The 21,469-nt window shown below is 34.8% G+C and overlaps 1 protein-coding gene across 4 annotated transcripts in view; it reads left to right on the top strand.

Moving 5' to 3' along the window:
- Positions 1 to 21,469, top strand: part of FOXN2 (forkhead box N2) — a 65,914-nt gene that overhangs the window by 23,996 nt on the left and 20,449 nt on the right. For all 4 annotated transcript variants that reach the window (XM_077915318.1, XM_077915320.1, XM_077915317.1 and 1 more), the window contains exon 2: positions 10,290 to 10,840. In XM_077915318.1, the coding sequence (XP_077771444.1) occupies positions 10,304 to 10,840 (537 nt within the window). In that variant the 5' untranslated portion in view covers positions 10,290 to 10,303. The remainder of the gene's footprint in view (positions 1 to 10,289; positions 10,841 to 21,469) is intronic.

Raw genomic sequence — 21,469 nt, forward strand, 5'->3', positions numbered from 1 at the left:
TAAATGAATTTACATGGGAGAGTATAGATAGAAATAACTACTTTTATAAGTGAAGTCACCCTGCCTGAGCTTTATGAGGTTTAAAGCAGAGACTGAAAGGAAACAAAAGGAAAAAAATGTTGAAAGTAAAATGATGGAAAAAAATATACCAGGCAATTAGTAGAAAGAAAGCTGGCATATCATTTGAAGTAGATGTTAAAACTAGTAGAATTACTAGAGGAAAAGAATTGATCTATTAATGGTAAATGTTTCAGTTTTGCCAGGAATAATAGCTTTAAATTTGTATGCACTTACAACCATAACCACAAAAAAAAAAAAGCAAAAATTAACAGAACTACCAGGAAAAATAGACTAACTTCACCAGCATAATGGGAGATTGAAATATATCTTCCTCAGTATTTAATAAAGAAAACAGTGCCACCCCCCCCCCCAAATTGGTGAGAATATAGAAAAATTGAACAATGTAATTAACAAGCTTAATTCAGTGGACATCTGTTTCATCCAGTCAGTGCAAACATCAGCTGACTCATGAAAATCAACCACATACTGGGTGGGACCAAACAAGTTTTAACACATTTCAAAGGATTAGTATCCTATGGACCATTTAAGTTAGAAATTAGTAAGAAAAAAAATCACATGGCAGTTAATAAGCATTCTTCTAAATAACTCATGAATGAAAGAAGAAATGTTAATGGAGCTCAAACTGCTTTTTGTCTGGGAGGAAATGTTAGGTCATCTTTCAGGTTTGCTTGCAGCAAACACAACCCTGAGAAATGGTCCAAGTAAAGGCCTTTCATTCTTGGCATGTCTAATGGCGATTGGTTCCCATAACAGGAAGGATATTTTTTTTTTAAGATTTAATTTTTTGGTTTTTTTTTAAGATTTAATTTATTTTAGAGAAAGAGAGCATGAGCTGGAGGAGGGGCAGAAGGAGAGGGAGAGAGAGAATCCCTGAGCAGACTCCTCACTGATTGCAGAGCCCCACGTGGGGCTGGATCCCAAGACCCTGAAATCATGCATGACCTGAGTTGAAATCAAGAGTCAGATGCTTAACCAACTGAGCCACTAAGTCACCCTGGGAAGGAATTCTTTTTTTAAAAATTTATTTTATTTTTATTTTTATTTATTTATTTTTTTCTGGGAAGGAATTAGTAAATGAGACATTAACCATAAAGGAAATAAAGGGTTAATAAATTCCATCATATTAAAGTTAAGAACTTTTTTTTTTTTTTAACGATTTTATTTATTTATTCATGAGAGACAGGCAGAAACACAGAGGGAGAAGCAGGCTCCCTACAAAGAGCCCAATGCAGGACTTGACCCTGGGCCCTGGGATCATGCCCTGAGCCAAAAAGCAGTTTGCTCAACCACTGAGCCACCCAGGCGTCCCAATAACTTTTTCATTCATAGGCAACTAATAGGCTAAAAAGACAAACCATCTACTACAGAAAGATATTTGAATCACATGTAAGGATTAGTATACAAACAAAACAAATGACTGCAATAGACAATTAGTAGAAGAGATTTCTTATATGCAGGTTTCCCCTTTTCCTACAAAACCTTAGGAAGCCAAAATGGAAGTGAAGAAGCAATTACCATTAATTTATATGGAAAATTTTTTGAACATTCCCAAAGGCAACATTCTCATAGGCTTTTCTGATACCTCAGGATGCATCTTGCCAAGGGATGCACAAAATAAATCAAGAAAACCACAGAAGCCCATAGGTACAGTTCAGAGCTATGGCAGGTTGGTGCTGAGGTGCTGAGTATAGATCCCCTGGCAAAGGAGCTTGGCATGCCACCCTCCTTGCTCAAGGTATGCATGTCTCTGTAATGAACACTTCAAAACAGACTCTGTCTATTTCTTGCCTTTTTCTAACAGCGAAAATCCTCTTCTACAAGTACTAATATAGGTCTTTAGTAGAAGCAAAGTGGTGTAATAAAAGCTTTGAAAAGCGGGAGATACCTACGTATTCAACTCCCATTACTAATCTGGGAAATGCAAATTAAAACATAAGGAGATGAAATTTCATAGTCATTAGGTTGGCAAAAAAAAAAGTTTGATGAGTACATGGAGTAAACAGAATGCCCATACATTCCTGGTAGTAATTTGTCATGAGAGAAAATACTGTGACCCAGTAATTCCACCCAGTATGTTCTGCTTTTAGTTGTGTACCTCAAAAGTTCTTAGCAGGTGTATTCCAGGAATTATGAACAAATGCTACTTGTAATACCCTCAGACATAAATCATTGTCTTCAAGAGTATAATAAATTTAGTATATTTGTAAAGTAGAATACTAGTCCTCTGTAAAAGTGAATTATTGCTGCTATAATGTTAATGAGTTTGGTGGTGGGGGGAACAAGTTTCAGTACAATTCAATTTTATATGATGGTTAAAAATATAAAGGGCTAAAATAATGTTTAGGGATCCTAACATGGTAAAACTATAAAGAAAAAATGTTTTTGTTGCCTAGTCTTTGATACAGTCAATTAAAAACATGGACATTGGGCAGCCTGGGTGGCTCAGCGGTTTTAGTGATCCTGGGCCTTCAGCCCAGGGCCTGATCCTGGAGACCTGGGATCGAGTCCTGTGTCGGGCTCCCTGCATGGAACCTGCTTCTCCCTCTGCCTATGTCTCTGCCTCTCTCCCTAGGTCTCTCATGAATAAATAAATAAAATCTTTAAAAAAATAAAAACATGGACAAATAAAATAAGTAAAAAAAAATGTGTGTGGTAATAATTAGCATTTTGTGTTTAGAAAATTTCTTAGTTATTTTGGGCAAAAGAGTTATCAATAATAGCTTTTATAATACCTGTAATACCAGGGTAATTTTGAAAATTCTGTACCTTAGTTTCCCTTCTCTAAGCTCAGTCAAGCATTGCCTCTCAGAACATTGTTAATACTGACCTAAGCAAAAGTGCATTCCTCTAACCTTTTGGGAAATGATCCAAGAATTCCAATATGGAATTTTATTTTTCTTGTCCTAGAGTAGAATATCACTGTAATATTGAATATCTAGTATCATTGTAATATTGAAATTAGGATGGAAATACACAAATCTCTAGTAGATACATTTGAGAGATGCATGTGCTACACGGATGTGAAAAAATGATACATTTTAATTCTGAACCCTCTTCTCAAGATACTGCCATGGCCTTGCACAATGAAGATGTAGGCAGAGGTTTGCAGAGTGATTTTACTGGGCTTGTTTGAACTCTCAGCTTTTAAATTATTCTTGTCTAAAGAAATTCAGTTTTTTTCCTGAAATGTAGAATATTTGGAGGCCTAACACTAATGTGTACTTTGCAAAATTGTCTTGTACATTTACCTACTTTTTTGTAGCATTGTCTTGGTTTTTAGGAATTGGTTTATTAGTGGATGTATTCATTACTCGGGTTATGCTAATTATATTCCTAAGAAATTCGAGTATTGTTTTCAAACCCCACATCTAGTCTCTTGACCCTAATGCTTATGTTGAGTGATATTTATTATGTGTAACAATTATGTGTGGTTTGTTGAAGTATTGTTTTTAAAAGATTAATAAAAGGAAATGTTACATCACTAGCCAGATTTCCTTTTATTTCTTTACTTGTTCTGCTTTATGAAACAAACTTCCACACACATTATTAATGACCTGCTACTGAGTGGTTTCAGTTCATTTTAAGAAGCAGTTTCTCATGAAGTTAGGATTTTACAAACAAAAGTAAAAGTTTGAAAAAAAAAAAAAACAAAAGTAAAAGTTTGTTTTTTAATATTGTGAAATATACAGGTCTTTCTGTTGTAATATTACATATTATATATTTCTGAAAACAGTAAAATATTGTGCCAGCTGATGGGTCAACTCACCTAAAAGCATGAAGCTTTGTAACTAGAACACTAACAAATAAATTTTAATAGGAATATTAGAATATTGGAACGCCTGGGTGGCTCCAGTTGAGCATCAGCCTTTGCTCAGGGTGTGATCCCCAAGTCCTGGGATTGAGTCCCATGTCGGTCTTCCTGCATGGAGCCTGCTTCTCCCTCTGCCTGTCTCTGCCTGTGTGTGTGTGTGTGTGTGTGTGTGTGTGTGTGTGTGTGTGATGGATAAATATTTTTTAAAAGAATATTAGAATATATTTAAAGATATATTACATTTATTGCAAATTTTAAAATACTACAATTTAGTTTGTTTGTTTTTTTTTTAAAGATGAAAATAGACTGATGGATTTGCAGGGAAAGGTTGATGCTACTGGTTATGGAGGCCAGGGTAAAATGCATTAAGATTTGGAGAGAAGAGCTCATTAACACTTCCAAGAAAATGCATGTGGCCAAGCTGTGCCAAGAGGAAGAACATGGGTTGAATGAGAATTGTGTACAATACTGTATTTTCAGCAGCTTGCAGCTTTCCACTATGTTAGCCTATTTTGGGTTCAGCTGTTATTATTTAGTATTGCAAAAACATAGGCTGGTAAAAATCACTTAGAAACCAATGTGATTTTCACATTGTACTAAAATCTTTCCCCTATTTACTAGTGAGCTAATTTGTGTTACAGAAAAGCTTGGTGGCAGAATAGGCTGTACTGAATTTAAGAGGTGGCTTCTCTTTGGGGTTTTTTTGGTTGGTTTTGTGTTTTGTGTGTTGTTCTGGTTTTTTGTGCTGCCTTTTTTTTTTGTGGCTTCTGTTTTTGGCTTAGCTTTTGATAAGTCCATGACCTTTTTGTGATTTGATTCTTTGTGAAGTGGAAATACTATAACTAAAAATAATCTTAACACAACCTTTTCCCCCTTGAGTATATTTTAATTTTTTACTATAAAAATAATAAACACTTTAAAGAAAAACTGGTAAAGAAGAAAAAATTACCAAGTTGCTAATATAAACCACTGTTAGTGTTTTATGTATTTTTACTTTTTCACCAATTCTTAATAAGCTTTTTTTGTTTACTTTATAGTCTTCAAGAAGACCATTTTTAATGACTATTAGATTGAATAGATGCACTTCAGTTTAGTTAGTAATAAAATGTGTAAATTGTACTTTTCTAACAGAGGAGGAGGAAAGAGAATCTATTTTTCCTCTGTAGGATTATTTCACTGAAGTGACTTATAAGTAGAATTATTAGGTCAAAGAATATGACTTTTTATTTGAAATACAGTCGACAGAATATTAGTTTCAGGTGTACAAACAGTGATTCAACAATTATATACATTACAAAATGCTCATCACAATAAGTATATTACAATGTTACTATTTTTTTAAGATTTATTTTATTTATTTTAGAGGAAGGGGCAGAGGCAGAGGGAGAAGAAATAAATCCTCATGCAGACTCTCCACTGAGCATGGACTCCGAGATCATGACCTGAACTAAAATCAAGAGTCAGATGCTTAATTGACTGAGCAAGCCAAGTGCCCCCCAGTGTATTACAATATAAAACTTTTTTTTAGAAAAAATTTATTTATTTGAGAGAACACAAACGGGGAGGGGCAGTGAGGAAGGAAGAAGCAGACCCCCTGCTGAGCTTAGAGCCTCACACAGGGCCTGAATCCAGGCTCTGGGATCATGACCTGAGCCAAAGGTGGACATTGAACCAACTGATCCACTCAGGTGCCCCTCAGTACGTTACAATATTATTGACTAGATTCCCTGTGCTATACTTTTCATCTCTATGATAAATTTTATAACTGGAAGTTTGTATTTCTTAATCCCTTTCACTCATTTCACCCATCTCTCTATACACTTCCTCTTAGTAACCCCCAGTTCTTTATGAGCGTATTTCTCTTTTTATTGATGTTATTTGTTTTGTTTTGTTTTTTAGATTTCATATGTAAGTGAAATCATAGGGTATTTGTCTTTCCATGTCTGGCTCATTTCACTTAGTATAATATCTCCAAGGTCCATCCATGTTGTCACAGTGGCAAGATTTCATGCCTTTTTATAGCTGAGTATTAAATATTCCATTGCTTATATATACCATATCTTATTTATCCATTCATCTAACAGTGGACTTTTTTAAAATTTTTATTTATTTATGGTAGTCACAGAGAGAGAGAGAGAGAGAGAGAGAGGCAGAGACATAGGCAGAGAAGCAGGCTCCATGCACTGGGAGCCCGACGTGGAATTCGATCCCGGGTCTCCAGGATCGCGCCCTGGGCCAAAGGCAGGCGCTAAACCGCTGCGCCACCCAGGGATCCCTAACAGTGGACATTTAAGTTGCTTCTATACCTTGGCTATTGTAAATAATGTCACATTAAACATAGGGGTGCATATATCTTTCTGAATTAGTGTTTTTGTTTTATTTGGGTAAATACCCAGAAAGAATTATAGGATCCTTTGGTACTTCTATTTTTAATTTTTCAAGGAACTTCCAAACTGTTTTCCACAGTGGCTGGACCAATTTGTATGTTACCAGTAGTATATGAGAGTTCCCTTTTCTCCATTTCCTCACCAATACTTGTTATTTCTTGTCTTTCGGATACTAGCCATTCTGACTGGCCTAAGGTGATACCTCATTCTGGTTCTGATTTGCATTTCCCTCTGGTTCTGATTTGCATTTCCCTTGGGCATCTTTTCATATGTCTCTTGTCCATCCGTATGTCTTTGGGAAAATGTCTATTCAGGTCCTCTGCCCATTTTTATTTGGATTATTTGGGGATTTTTTGGTGGTGCTAAATGAGTTCTTTATATATTTTGGATATTTAAACCCTTAACATATATATCATTTGCAAATATTTTCTCCCATTCAGTGGGTAGCCTTTTATCAGGTTTATGTTTTCCTTTGCTCTGCAAAAACTTATTGTTTGATGTAGTCCCAATTGTTTATTTTTGCTTTTGTTTCCCTTACTTGAAGAGACAGATCCAGAAAAATACTATTATAGTTGATGTCTAAGAGATTACTATTTTCTTTTAGGAATTTTCTGATTTCAGGTCTTAGCATTTAGGTCCTTAATCTATATTTAGTTTATTTTTGTGTATGGTTTAAGAAAGTAGTCCACACATTTCATTCTTAATCCATGTAGCTGTCCAGTTTTCCCAACACCATTTATTGAAGAAGAGGCTCTCTTTTCCCCATTGTGTAGTCTTGTCTCCTTTGTTGTAGATTAATTGACCATATATGTGTGGGTTTATTTCTGGGTTTTCAGTTCTGTTTCATTGATCTATGAATTACTGGGTCAAAGATTATGACATTTTTAAAGATTCTTGGTACATATTCCCAGTTAGCATTCCAAAATGTCACTAGCTCCTTGCCCCAAGTCATGTATTAAGTATTTTTTAAACCATTGCTACTTTGGGCAAAAGTAAGTATTATTATTTTTATTACTAATATTTGTGCTTACTGCATACTAGGCACTGTTCAAATACATTGTCATACTTAACATTTGTGTTTTGCTTTGTGTTTCTTTGATTATCAGTAAATTGGGTATTTTCTAATATGCTTGTTATTTACATCATTTGTGAGAAAAGATCATTTGCCTAATTATTGTGGTGGAGTTAGTATTCTAAGTGGATGGTGCTCTAAAGTATAATTTAGAAAAAGCTCTTTTTCTCTCCTTAAAAATACAGTCACAGTTCAAACCTTACTAAGAGAATGTCAGCCTTTTTGTGTCAGTACTTGACTTTTTAACTTTGGTTGGCTGTACAAGTTGTATAATCTTTGGCATATATGCTGCCATAATACTGCTTTATGTCTTAAGGTAATGGGATTTTATTCTAAACCTGTAATTCAGAGGAATAACATTCACAGCCATCTGAATTAATTTCTGAGGAGAATATATGTTATTCTCATATCTGTCAACAGTATGTTTTAATTAGGATTGCTAAAAATATAAGTTCCTTAAGAGATTGAATGTACTCTAGTGAACAAAAAACTTGAATACTGAACTCAGTCCGGTTTATAATTTTGCCTCTACTGTTTATTAGTTTTAGAACCTTAGGCAAATGGCTTACTTCATTTCCATTTCATTATAATAGCAGTGAATTTCAATTTTCTGATTATTACCAGTTACGATGTTTTCTAGTATTAAGGATTTTCTTTTAAAATAATTCTTAAAGGCAGGTGGTACAGTACTTAGTACAGAGTAATCATATATGTTGATTATAAATTCATTTCAGTTTGAAATAATTATAATTTGAATGTCTACTCATGCCCAAGATTTTGTTAAGATTCATTAGGAATACAAAAGTAAAAAACTTACACATTATGGAATTCATGGCTTTGAAGAAAGGACCATACGCAGAACTAAGTAGCAATGCAGAATAAGTAGAGATTTTAAAGCCCATAGATACTATCTAAAATATAGTAATGTCTCAGTAAATGTTAGCTACTCATATTTGGTACTCTCTGATTTCTATATGTGATTGAAGATAAATAAAGATATAGGTAGCAAAAGTAGAACATTGGAAATTAGTCATTCCCTTTGAACACTGAGTGCTAAGAGTGTTTTGTTTTGTTTTTAAAGAAAGGAAGATAATTCTTCAATGAATTCTCATTGATCACATTTTTGAAATTCTCTATAGGTAGAAAGACTTTGGTAAAGTTAATAATTGGTTAGCTACATAGGACAGAATGTCATCTCTGAAACGTGCACATATACACACATGCATGTTTATGAATATGTGGTTTTCATAATTGATTTTGTTTTTTTTTATTTTTTATTTTTTTTATTTTTTCATAATTGATTTTGAAATAGAAACCAAATTTTTACAGTTTGATCTTTTCCTTTTTAAAATGTCTTGATATGTCAAGTTATAGATACAGGTGTAAGAAAGAAAGATAGGAACTGGATATGGAGAGAACAGTAATAAGATTTAACATGGATAGGATTGGGTCATTGGTACTCACAAGTGATGAGTTTGCATTCTTACCAGGATAATATAGTAGTTAAGAGTTGTGGTTCTGAAGTCAGTCTGCCCAGATTTAAATTCTGTTGTTTCCAATTACTAAGCGGGTAAGCTAAAACAGAATGCTTATTAACCTTTGAGTCATTTTCTTCATTTATAAAATTGGGTTAATAGTAGTGCCTACTTTATAGGATTTAATTGATGATTAATTGAGATGTAGTTTATGGTGTTTAGCTAGCACAATGTCTGGTCCCAAAAATATTAGCTGATGCTATTGATTACTAAGTGCTTTGAGACTACATCTATTACTGCTACCAGAATCCATATAGACTGTTCTACATGTAAAATTGACCATTTTTCATAACTCTTGGAGTAACCTGCCAGCTTTGTTCTAAGTAAAATAAAACTGTGGGGGTCCTTCTGTAATTTCAGTTGTATAAGCATAAGTAGATAGAATAGGGTAATGGAAGACCTAGAAAGTTTTTCACTGTTCATAAATGAAGTACCTTCATGAACCATTGAAAATGAATTTAATAGCACTTTACTTCTATTACTTTTCTCTTTGGTCAGTTATTTCCCCATGATAAGTTTTTTGCTTTGAAGTATGTTTCAAAAGCAAAACAAAAAGACATATGAGAAAATAGAAATTTAAAAAGGTAGTGTAGAAATAGCTTTTCCCCCCTCCTTGAAAATACAGTGACAATTAAAATTTTACTTAGAGAATGCCAACCTTTTAGTGTCAGTACTTGATGAGATGATATAGAATTTAGTTAAGAATATTAAGTATACTAAAGAAATAATAAATTCACAGTAAATAATTATTTGGCTGATAATGAATTTAGTGAATAAGAAATGTTATCTTTTTAATATGACCTATACAAATATTAGAAATGTTTATCTCTTTATAGTAAATATTTCAAATCTGAGGGAAGAGTTTTTTTGAAATTATTGTTTAAGCAACATTTTTAATTTGACTTAAAATTGAATTTAAATCTTCAACTTATTATATTTATAAATATATATTTGCATTTAAATTTATTGAATTTAAATTTGGTTATTTTCTATATTGAGTAAGGTCATAGATCCTGAAAATGCGTAGATTATAAGGTCTTATAATTCAAAGAAAGTCTGCTCATTTTTAATAATAATAGCCATTACTTATTAGGCTGTTACTGTGGGCTGGGGACTTTAGTAAGTATTAAATAAAATACATTATTTACTTTTATTAATATCACTCATACATATGGTGTTATAATGCTATATTTTATTTATAGCCATTTCAAATAATAGGAAATAAATTCTCTTCCTCATATGATAACCATTAATGTCTTTGTTGTACAAATATTGTGCTTAAATATTATATAGGATAATTGCGAAATTTCTGATTTGATGATATTTAAATATATATTTTCTTTTTCCATGAGCTTAAGAATCTTAAGTATTATATTGATTGACAATTGTTTCCTTTATTGCAGAACTGTAGGAGTAAATGGGTCCAGTAATTGGAATGACTCCAGAAAAGAGAGCTGAAACTCCAGGAGCTGAAAAGGTTGCAGGATTAAGCCAGATTTACAAAATGGGAAGCTTGCCTGAAGCTGTTGATGCTGCCAGGCCAAAGGCCACACTAGTGGACAGTGAGTCAGCAGATGATGAACTCACAAACTTGAACTGGCTTCATGAAAGTACTAATCTCCTAACAAACTTCAGCTTTGGAAGTGAGGGTCTTCCAATTGTTAGTCCATTGTATGACATAGAGGGAGATGATGTGCCATCCTTAGGACCATCTTGTTATCAGAACCCAGAAAAAAAATCAGCAACTGCAAAGCCCCCATACTCCTTTAGTCTTCTCATTTACATGGCTATCGAACACTCTCCAAATAAATGTTTGCCTGTCAAAGAAATTTATAGCTGGATTTTGGACCGCTTCCCATATTTTGCTACTGCACCAACAGGCTGGAAGAATTCTGTTCGACATAATCTGTCCCTGAATAAATGTTTTCAGAAAGTGGAAAGAAGCCATGGCAAGGTCAGTGTTTATGAACATTGCTATATTTGGGGAGGTGGGGGAGAATTAACATCGAGACCTTAAAATATGGGGAAACTAAAGGAAGACAAAAAACAGTCAATTCATCATTACTTCAGTTTGAGCTTAATTATATTCATCATTTCCCTTCATTTGAAATGTTTTAAAATTTCTTAAATATTGATACAAATCTAGCAGAATTTCAGTCTACTATAAATACATAAATTAGTTTTCTGATGTTCCAATTTTCTAAGTTTCTGTAGTGTTCCTGTCACTGTATTAATATGTTGCAGTCTCTTCCTTATAATTGGAATGTAGGCCATTTACATTAATGTAATTGATATGGTTGGATTTAAATATATCATCATGTTATTTTCTGTTTATTCTTTCCCCCCACTTTTCCTGTCTTTTTAAGAAGTGAGGTTTTTTATGATTAAGTTTTATGTCTGCTACTGGTTTATCAGCTATTCTCTTTTTTGGGGATGATGTTTACTATACGCTTTTCAGTATATATTTTTAAACAGTTTACTTTCAAATAATACTACCATTCTACTCTTATACCACTTACTATCTGGCATTTTACAGAAAAAGTTAACTAATTCTGATGCTTTATCTGGATCAATTCCTTCTTCTTGGATAAGTTTATTTAACATTTCTTTTTTTAAATATTTTTTATTTATTTATCCATGACAGAGAGAGAGAGGCAGAGACACAGGCAGAGGGAGAGGCAGGCTCCATGCAGGGAGCCCGATGTGGGACTCGATCCTGGGACTTCAGGATCTTGCCCTCGGCCAAAGGCAGGTGCTAAACCACTGAGCTACCCAGGTGTCCCTATTTAACATTTCTTATAGTTCAAATCTTCTAGCAATGAATTTATAAAAATCTTTTTTGTGGAGGTTAAGAGATTTTTTTCCTTTAAGTATTTTAAAGATGTTACTGTCTTGTGTTCTGGCTTGTATAGTTTCTGATAAGTCTGCTGCCATTCTTATCTTTGTTCCTCTGTAATCAATCTTTTCTTTTCTTTTTTTTCTTCTCTTTTCTTTTCTTTTTTTCTTCTCTTTTCTTTTCTTTCTTTTCTTTTCTTTCCTCTCTTGCTGTCTGACTTCCATGACTTTTTACTTTATATCACTACTTTTCAGCAGTTTGACTATGATGCACCTGGGTGTGTTTGTCTTTATTTTTATCCTCCTTTGGTTTCTCAGAGATTCTTGGATCTGTGATTTGTTGTCATTTATTAAATTTAAGAAAAATTTTGCTCATTATCTCTTCAAATATTTCCTTACTTCCCTATTCTAGGATTCCAAGTAAAAATGTTAGACAATTTGCTGTGTCTCACCTCTTGGTTGCTCTGCCCAAGTTCCTACTCTTTTCTCTCTTTCAGTTTGGATCATTTCTTTTCAACTTTTATAGGTTAAGTCTTCCCTCTTTTATGTTCATTCTGTCAATAACCCTCATAAAGGACTACTGCATATTTTTCATTTCTAGCATTTTCATTTGCCATTTTAAAAGTAGTCTCGGGCAGCCCCAGTGGTGCAGCGGTTTGGCACCGCCTGCAGCCAAGGGTGTGATCCGGAGATCAAGTCCCGCCTCAGGCTCCCTGCATGGAGCCTGCTTCTCCCTCTGCCTGTATCTCTGCCTCTCTCTCTCTCTCTCTCTCTCTCTCTCTCTCTCTCTCTCTCTCGCTGTCACTCATGAAATGAATAAATAAATAAAAATCTAAAATAAATAAATAAATAAATAAATAAATAAATAAATAAATAAATAAATAAAAGTAGTCTCCATCTTTTGGCTAAAATTTCCTACCAGATCCATAAACATATTAATTATAGATAGGATGTCTGTCTAATAATTTCAATATCTGGTCCATTGCTGGGTCTGGTTTTGTTGACTGTTTTACTTCCTGTTTTTGTATATGTTTCATAATTTTGGATTAAATGCCAAACATTATTTGTAAAAGAATAGTAGAGACTGAGGTAGACATGCCTCAACTTTTGTCAGATTGTTAGCGTGAAACACATATTGGTCAATCTAGGTAATTGGGCTGGGTTTCGGTTTTGTGGTTGTCATAGTTACCTTCTGAGAACCACAGGCTTCAAATTCATATAGAGATGGACTGCTAATACTTTATGCTTAATGTGTGTCCTGGAGTGGCAAGATGACTTTTTTTTTAGCATTTCTACTCTTCCTTCATCTTTCAGGTTGTAATATATTTGGGGACAGGAAGGGAGTTAGATATTTCTCTCTGTGCTCTTGTCCCTCACATAGCAACTGCTTGTTACTTGGTATGAGGCTCTTGGGATGGAAGCATGAGTTTCTTGATTTTTCTGCTCTAGTTTTAGTATTAAATGGGCTTTTTATGTGTAGTCTCAAAAGTAGGACTTGCCTTGCCTCCTCTTGGAGCAGACAATCTCTCCCATCTACTCAAAGTGGAGTCCAGAGCTGCAGTCATCAGTAGCTATCTCTACATGTGGCTGGTGGTTGGCACATTGGACAGTACAGATATTTGATATTTCTGTCATTGTAGAAAGTCCTATTGGACAGCACTGCTCCATAGCTCAGGCCAGTTTCCTGCTCATTCCCATAATGGTAGATAAACCTTGGCCTAGGATCGTTGGGAGGTCTGGGTATAAGTGACTTACCAATTCCTATCTCAGTGGCAACAGATCTCTGCTTTGTATCATCTGGGCATGAGCAGATTTCCTACCCATTACCTAATGACACTAGACTATTGCCTAGTGTCAGAAAAGTGAGAGGATAGCTGAGGGTTATATTTTTCTCCCAGTAGCAGCCATCCTTTATCCAGGACTGGGATGAGGAGGGTATTTTGCCTTTCAGTGGCAGAAGGCTTTTGCTTCATAGTGGAGCTTTGTCCAATATGTAAGCAAGTTGTGTGCCTGTCCCACAGTGACATCTGATCTCACGCTCATTTAAAGTCTGGAATATGGATGAGCTTTGCCTGATATCCTTGAGCCAGCCTTAAACCTTAGTATGTTTCACACATCCTTCACCATCTCCAAGGGTGTCTCTCTTAGGTCTCCTGCCCTGTAGTCTTCTTATGGAGCACTGGATGAATGCCTGCAGAAAAATGCTGGCTAATCGATGCAGATTCTTCTGTCTGAGAATGCCAAGGATGCTAAATTATCTTGCTAGTTCACACTTGGCTTTTAAGAATTTGTTAAAATTTGAGTGTCTTTCTCTCTCTTTTTTTTTTATACCTTAGTTTTTGACTGCCACTTTTTCTGTACTCTCCCAAAGCTAAAACAGTTCATATGTTCCATTTCTCCTCACAAGGTCCTGTCACACTTTAGAATTCAGTTCTTTCAGTTGTCTTGTGGCCTTTGTTCTTGGATGGACTCATAAGAAAGTATGATTTCACGGATTATTTTGTTTTTTTCTTGTTAGGCTGGGAACAATGTTTTCTTATGGCTTCCTATAGCCCTAAGTGGTAACAGAACTCTCCTCTATTTTTTTTTTTTAAGATTTTTAAAAATTATTTATTTATTTATTCGAGAAACAGAGAGGCAGAGGCACAGGCAGAGGGAGAAACAGGCTCCATGCAGGAAGCCCAACGCAGGACTCCATCCCAGGTCTCCAGGATCATGCCCTGGGCTGAAGGTGGCGCTAAACCGCTGAGTCACCTGGGCTGCCCCTATTCTTGTTTTGAATAAAAATTAAGAGCAAGTAATTATGTTGTTAAGTGAATGATTTTTCTAGGATAGTGCTGCTCAAATTTAAATATATACACTGATATCTGGGGTTCTGGTTAAAATGCAGATTCTGATTAAGCAAATCTAGGGTGAAGATTGAGACTTTCTTTTCTGACAGGCTCCCTTTTGATCCTTGTGCCATTAGTCCATGAGTAACAAGACATTAAGATGTATTATCATCTTACAGCTAACTTAAAGGAGATTATAGTAGTTATCTTTTGTAATACATTGCTATCTAACACATTGTCTACTACACATGGAATATTTATGAAGACCAGCTATGTGTTAGGCCATTTAAAAAGCCTCAATAGGGATGCCTGGGTGACTGGTTGAGCGTCTTCCTTTGGCTCAGGATGTGATCCTGCAGTCCTGGGATTGAGTCCCGCATTGGGCTCCCTGCATGGAGCCTGCTTCTCCCTCTGCCTTTGTCTCTGCTTCTCTCTCTGTGTGTCTCTCATGAATAAATAAATAAAATCTTTTTTTAAAAAAAGAAGCATCGGGATGCCTGGGTGGCTCAGTGGTTGAGCGTCTGCCTTTGGCTCAGGTTGTGACCCCGGGATCCTGGGATCGAGTCCCACATCAGGCTCCCTGCATGGAGCCTGCTTCTCCCTCTGCCTGTCTCTGTCTCTCTCTCTGTGTCTCATGAATAAATAAATAAAATCTTTAAAAAAAAAAAAAAGCCTCAATAATTTCAGAGAATGAATCTCTGTCATAGACAGCCTTGAAGAGGCCCCCAAATGAGCCCTTCTAGTATTCTTGCCCTTATAGATAGAGTTCCCTCCAGTAATGAATAGGGCTGACCAATGTAACCCAGAGAATTTGGGGAAATGATGGATCATGCCTTTTGATGCTAGGTCATAAAAGGCAATGTAACTTCCATCTTGGGCTCATGGATAACTAGCTTTAGGGGAAGCCAGCTGCCGTATCATAAGGACATTTAAGCAGCCTTATGGAGAGGCCTATGTGTCAAGGAAATGAGGCCTTTTGCCAATAGTCATGTGAGGGGCCATCTTAGAAGCAGATTCACCCAGCCTCAGTCAAACTTTCATTTCAGATGGCTAAAAATTTTAGGAATGTTGGATATGTTCTTTCCAATGTGTATTATTAGATTTTATTTTGAATTGTTATCACTTAATTATCTTCTAGTTTTAGACCTATTGTGTTTATATTTATGGTGGGACATAAGATGGGAACTATCTACTAGGTAATTAGACATATGGTACAGGAATAGTGGTAATTGGGATCAAAGCTCTAAGTTTGGGAGTCATCAGCATTGATTTTCAGTAGAAAAATCTAGAAAAACTATGTTAAAATGGAAGCCACGGAGGGTAAGTTCAAGTGTGAATGAGCAACAGTATCAAATGTTGCAGAAATCTTGAAAATGATTGGTTAAGAAGAAGTGATTGAGACAACCAGCAGTCAGTAGGTTAGGATTCCAAATTTGGTGTGCTGATATATGTTGAAGGATTGAGTAGGGGTGGGGGTATATAGCTTTTGTAAATTTTCACAGTATAAATATTTCCATCATGGCCAGTTTCAAGCTACCAACATCATGTCATTAAAAATGAAGTTGATAGGAGATGTTTACAATGAGCAGTACTCCACTGTATGTAAAGAATTCCTCTAATTCAATAAAAGAAAACTAATTGAAAATTTGATAAGAATACGAACAGTCAGTTAACAGAGGTGGAAATACAAATGGCTGAGATGTTCATCCTCACTAGTAATCAGGGATATACAAACTAAAAGAACCCCAGAAAATAGTTTTAGCCATTGGAATGCAAAAATTTTAAAATTTTGATAATATCAAATTAAAAGAGGATGGGGAAATAATATGAATATTTTCATACTACTGATAGGAGTGTAAATTAGTATGACCATTTTTGAGGGCAACTTGGCTACAATTATTAAAATTAGAAATGTGCACATCTTTTGATCTAGTGGATTAGATTCTGATTTTTCCCCCAGAGTAATATTCATACTTGCATTTGAGGAGGTATATATCCACTGTGGTATTGTTTGTAATAAAAATTGCAGAATAATATGTCCAATGTGGTTTGATTTATGGTAGTGATCAAAAGGACTCTTCTTGTCATAATATTTAAAAGCGTGCGTTATTTACATAATTAACCAGAGCAATTTTTGAATGCTCAGAGAAAGAAAAAAGTTAAGGGAATGATAGTGAACAAGAAAGCATATAGTCCAGAGTATGGGGAGAGTGAGATAAAGAGAAAGAAATCATCTTGTGAGATAATAAATGTGAGGATCAATATAGAAATTATAATATATTGGGATAAAAATTAGTAAGCTATTACAACAGGTCAGGTGAGAGGAAAGGAACTGTCAGGCGATGGTCTTCATAAAAATCAATAGCCACTCTGCTTAAATGTCTGTAGCTTGGACAGAAAGTGATACATTCAGGAAGGATGGAAGTTGCTTGTGGATTTTTTTTTTTTTTAATTTATGAAATACTTCTAGAGTCAATGTTTCAAAATAACAGTACTTCTCTTGTAATCTGCAGAAGGCAAGTAAGTTCTACTTAACCTCCAATAAATGTTGGAATTGAATTTGGCAACCTTGCCAGGACTTTTCTGATGAGTAGCTCTTATCTATACATGATAATCTAAAAAAAAAAAAATGGCAAGATGGCAAGGTCTGGGTCAAACTACAAAGTGATAATGGTACCCAACTAGCTGGATAGCTACTGATTAGATCTTCCTTCCTATCATCCATACCATTGTTAAAACTCTCAATTAGACAGGTCTGAAAATCTTGGCATGATATTTATCTGCCTCAATATTTTAAAATTATAAAAGTTAGATCTGGTCTTTTTTTGTTTGTTTTGGTTTGGGTTTCATGTTTTAAATATTTAAACATCCAGGTCTTATCTCTACTTTTCTAAATTTGTATAAAGCCAAACTAAAATACTTTAACTGTGAGACTTTAGCTGGGAAACACAAAGTTAGAAATTTTGCCCAGTTTAGTACAGTTTTAGTCTGTACATTTGCATAGTGATGACTTGCTTCAATAGCTGAATCCCAGGAAAAGAAGTCATGCCAACCACTATAAAAGTTCATGCTTTAAGCTATAAGCAGGACTTATGAATGCCCTTTTTAACTAGTTAATTATTTTTAATTCAGTCATTCGAAAAACCACAGAAAAGGTAGTCAGGGGAAAACTATTAAAATGTACAGGGCAAGTACATAAAAACTTTTCAGGAATAGTGAACTTTGCTTTTTCTCCCAAACAGTTCTTTACAACTAACATTAAGATCTTTTTAAAGTTATTTCTTAGAATATTCCTTATTTCTTCAAAACCTTCAGTGGTTCTCTACCAAATAAGTCCAGAAGCCTTATAGTTCCAAAATGCAAAATAGTAAATGAGAGAATGCACATTTCCTGTTTCCATTGCACAGAGGATTTATTTTGTTATAGGCAAATTTAGTTTAAAATAGTACTTAACGTCGAAAACTCTTTATTATTTGTGTTCTGTCATCTAAGCACAGTAATAAAAGGGCAAGGTTTTTAAGTGAGTTAGTTTAAAATAAACTCATCTTTGCTGAAGACTGTAAAACATAATGTTAGCAAATAGATAATTTTATCTCTTGTTACTGATAGTTCGTGAACAGACCCAGTGAAAGGAAATGCTGCCATGGTAACATAAACCAGACTGTTATTTGGAGACCTTACTCAAGATACTTAACTGCCCTGAACAGCAGGTTTTCAGTACCACTTCTTCCAATTTACTTTTTCAAGGAAATAGCAATTCTACTATGGTCAAAACAATTTGTAATTCTCACAATAGCGTTTGAAAAGTAGACTGTTGAACTAAATAGTTTCTAGAAGTGTAATCTCAGGAATATGAAGATAGAACATGGCTAGAAAAGTTAAAATAATTGTCTTAGTATATGAAAAATAATTCATATGTATCTTCTATATGAAACTGAAGTAGGTTGGGGCAAAGGATGTTGTGAGTGCTAATGTTTTAAAGTTTTATTTCCCTATCATTAAAAAACACATGTATCCTTTGAGCCAACTGACTGAAAATATATCTAATTTAAGTAATTTCATCCAAAAGTACATTTATAAAATTTGACTTCCTTTGAAAAACAAATCAAAATTTCAAACACTTAATTAGAGTTCATGTGCTATTTTGCTGCTGAAGGCCAGAACAAAGTTTCACCTAATAGTATGGTATGTTTCTTTCTATATGACAGTATGATATGACAGCCATGATATTTCTCTTTCTATATATTTAGGTTGCTAGGATGTTAAAAACTGCCTTACACTGATAGTATACTTTTTCTAAGACAGGTGCTATTTTTCCTTCTAAATTTAGTTTATTCCTTGTTCTTTACTATCTTTTATTCAGAATTAATTGATTTTGTTGTTGTTGATTTTTTCACAACTTCCTCTTAGAGACAAAGGAGTAGGAATGTACTATTTAACCATATAAAGTTAAGGCACTTGGGTGGCTTAGTCAGTTAAGTAGCCAACTCTTGATTTTGGCCAGGTCATGATATCAGGGTCCTGGGATTGAATCCCACATCCAAGAGGCTCCACACTCAGTAGGCAGTCTGCTTCAGGATTCTCTCTCTCTCTCCCCCTATCCCCCTATCCCAACTTGCACACACACTGTCTCTCTAATAAATCTTAAAAAAAAAAATACCATATGAACTCTAACTTTATGCCAATTTCAGAATAACCCCCAGAAATAAGTATTCATTTATTTTGCAGCTCTATGTCACTTCCACACAAATTACCTTATTTGAATCTCATCACAATTTAGTGAAGTGGACTGTTTTTATATTTTAGGAATAAAAGATGAATTATAACACTGACTGACAGATTAAAATGTCCAGTGTCACATAGCCAATCAGTAAGCAATGATTAGGTCTTTAGTTTTTATACCTGCAGAAGTGTTCTTATATTATGCCATTCTGCTTATAATAATTATGACATGATGTTCAGAAGATAAAAGAGCCTCAGTAATAGAATAATGTTAACTTGAAAAAGAGTTTGGAAAAAAAAAAAGAAAAAGAGTTTGGGAAATGGAAGCATTCTGGAATTCATCATGTTAGATCTTCAGCAATCATAATTGCTTATATCATATAGGATTTTATATAAACAAAGGACCAGAGGAATAGAACAACACATAAATTTTATTGTTGTTCAAGTAATTCTTAATGTACTTGTGAAGTGTAATTCAAATTTTAAGAAAGGCTTTTTGAAATAGAAAAGTTGTGATATAAAAACAAAAATTAACAGTTTGAATCTTGCTAATCTTAAGAGTTCTGAGGAAGTTTTGTATATCACATGGTGTGGGGGGGAGGTTATATCTTACAGTTGATTTTCAACATTTGTAGAGAAAAATTTAAAAAAAAACTTCAAAAGTATTTGTTAAAATGTAATGCCAATATTTGGTGGAATAAAAACAAAAAAAATTTGCATACTATTAGACTGGAGGAAACAGGAACAATTTTTGAAACTACCAAGAAAATGAACATACATCAATAGCAGTAGCCAATGTTTACTGAGTACTTACTGTCTGGCAGAGATCTTTTTTTTTTTTTTTTTTTTTAATTTATGATAGAGAGAGAGAGGCAGAGACATAGGAAGAGGGAGAAGCAGGCTCCATGCACCGGGAGCCCAACGTGGGATTCGATCCCGGGTCTCCAGGATCGCGCCCTGGGCCAAAGGCAGACACTAAACTGCTGCGCCACCCAGGGATCCCGTCTGGCAGAGTTCTAAGCACTTTATGTGAATTAACTCTTTTAATACAGTAATTCTTAAAGTGAAGTAGATAATTATTTTTTATATAGTTGATTTTGAGTATACTAATACACAGAAAACAGACATTTTTCTGAAGATTACTCAGCTCTTAAATGACAGCCAGGATTCCCAGGGAGGAAGAATGGCTCCAAGGTTCAACACTCTTAACCACTGTACAAGTAGTGTTCAGCCCTGGGGAAGTGGGATGAGATTGAACATGGATCTTCTTCTTGCACGGCTGTGGAGTTCTGTGTGTAGGCTATGCTTGGATCTGGTACATGTATAAGGATGTGCTTATGGTCCAGTTTCTGTTCAGAATGTGCAATTGGGGATGGTCAGATAAGGTAGTAGGAAAGATTTATCCTGAAGGAAGAGTTAACAGATGATAGAGATCACAATTCCTAAAGTCCTTGTTATTTCCTTTGACAAGGGTCAAACTAGGTGTGTAGCATATTGACAGTTTTTTAGAATACTCAACTAGGGTGTGTAGCATATTGACAGTTTTTTAGAATACTCTCTTGATTTATCAGTCTCATTATTTTTCCTAACTTCTAGTTTAATAATTTATCAATTTTCATACATTTACATTATATAACATTATATAATTTTTTCTCCCCATCCCCCAGATAAGATAAAAGCTTATTTCAAATATTTCAGTTGTTGTTTAAGAATGAAAATGAATGGGATACCTGGGTGGCTCAGTTGGTTGAGTGTCTGCCTTTGGCTCAGGTCATGATCCCAGGGTCCTAGGAATCCAGTCCCACATCGGGCTCCTTGCAGGGAGCCTGCTTCTCCCTCTGCCTATGTTCTTTCTGTGTCTCTCATGAATAAATAAATAAAATCTTAAAGTACCATATATATATTTTTTAAATGAAAGTGCATAGGGGCATTTGGGCGGCTCAGTTGATTAAATGTCTCTTGGTTTTGGCTCACATTATGGTCTCAGAGTCATAAAATCAGCCCCGTGTAGGGCTCCATAACCAGCAATGGAGTCCGCTTGAGATTCTCTCTCCCTCTCCCTCTGCCCTTCCTCCTCATGCCTTCTCCCCCCAAAATAAATAAATAAGTCTTCCCCCCAAAAGTGAAAGTGGATATAAATTTGCTTTTGGCCATATACTCTGAGTTTTTATATAACTATGTTTATACTCTTTATT

The sequence above is a fragment of the Canis aureus genome, chromosome 11, assembly GCF_053574225.1.
Source record: "Canis aureus isolate CA01 chromosome 11, VMU_Caureus_v.1.0, whole genome shotgun sequence".
In the NCBI taxonomy this organism is placed as follows: Eukaryota; Metazoa; Chordata; class Mammalia; order Carnivora; family Canidae; genus Canis; species Canis aureus.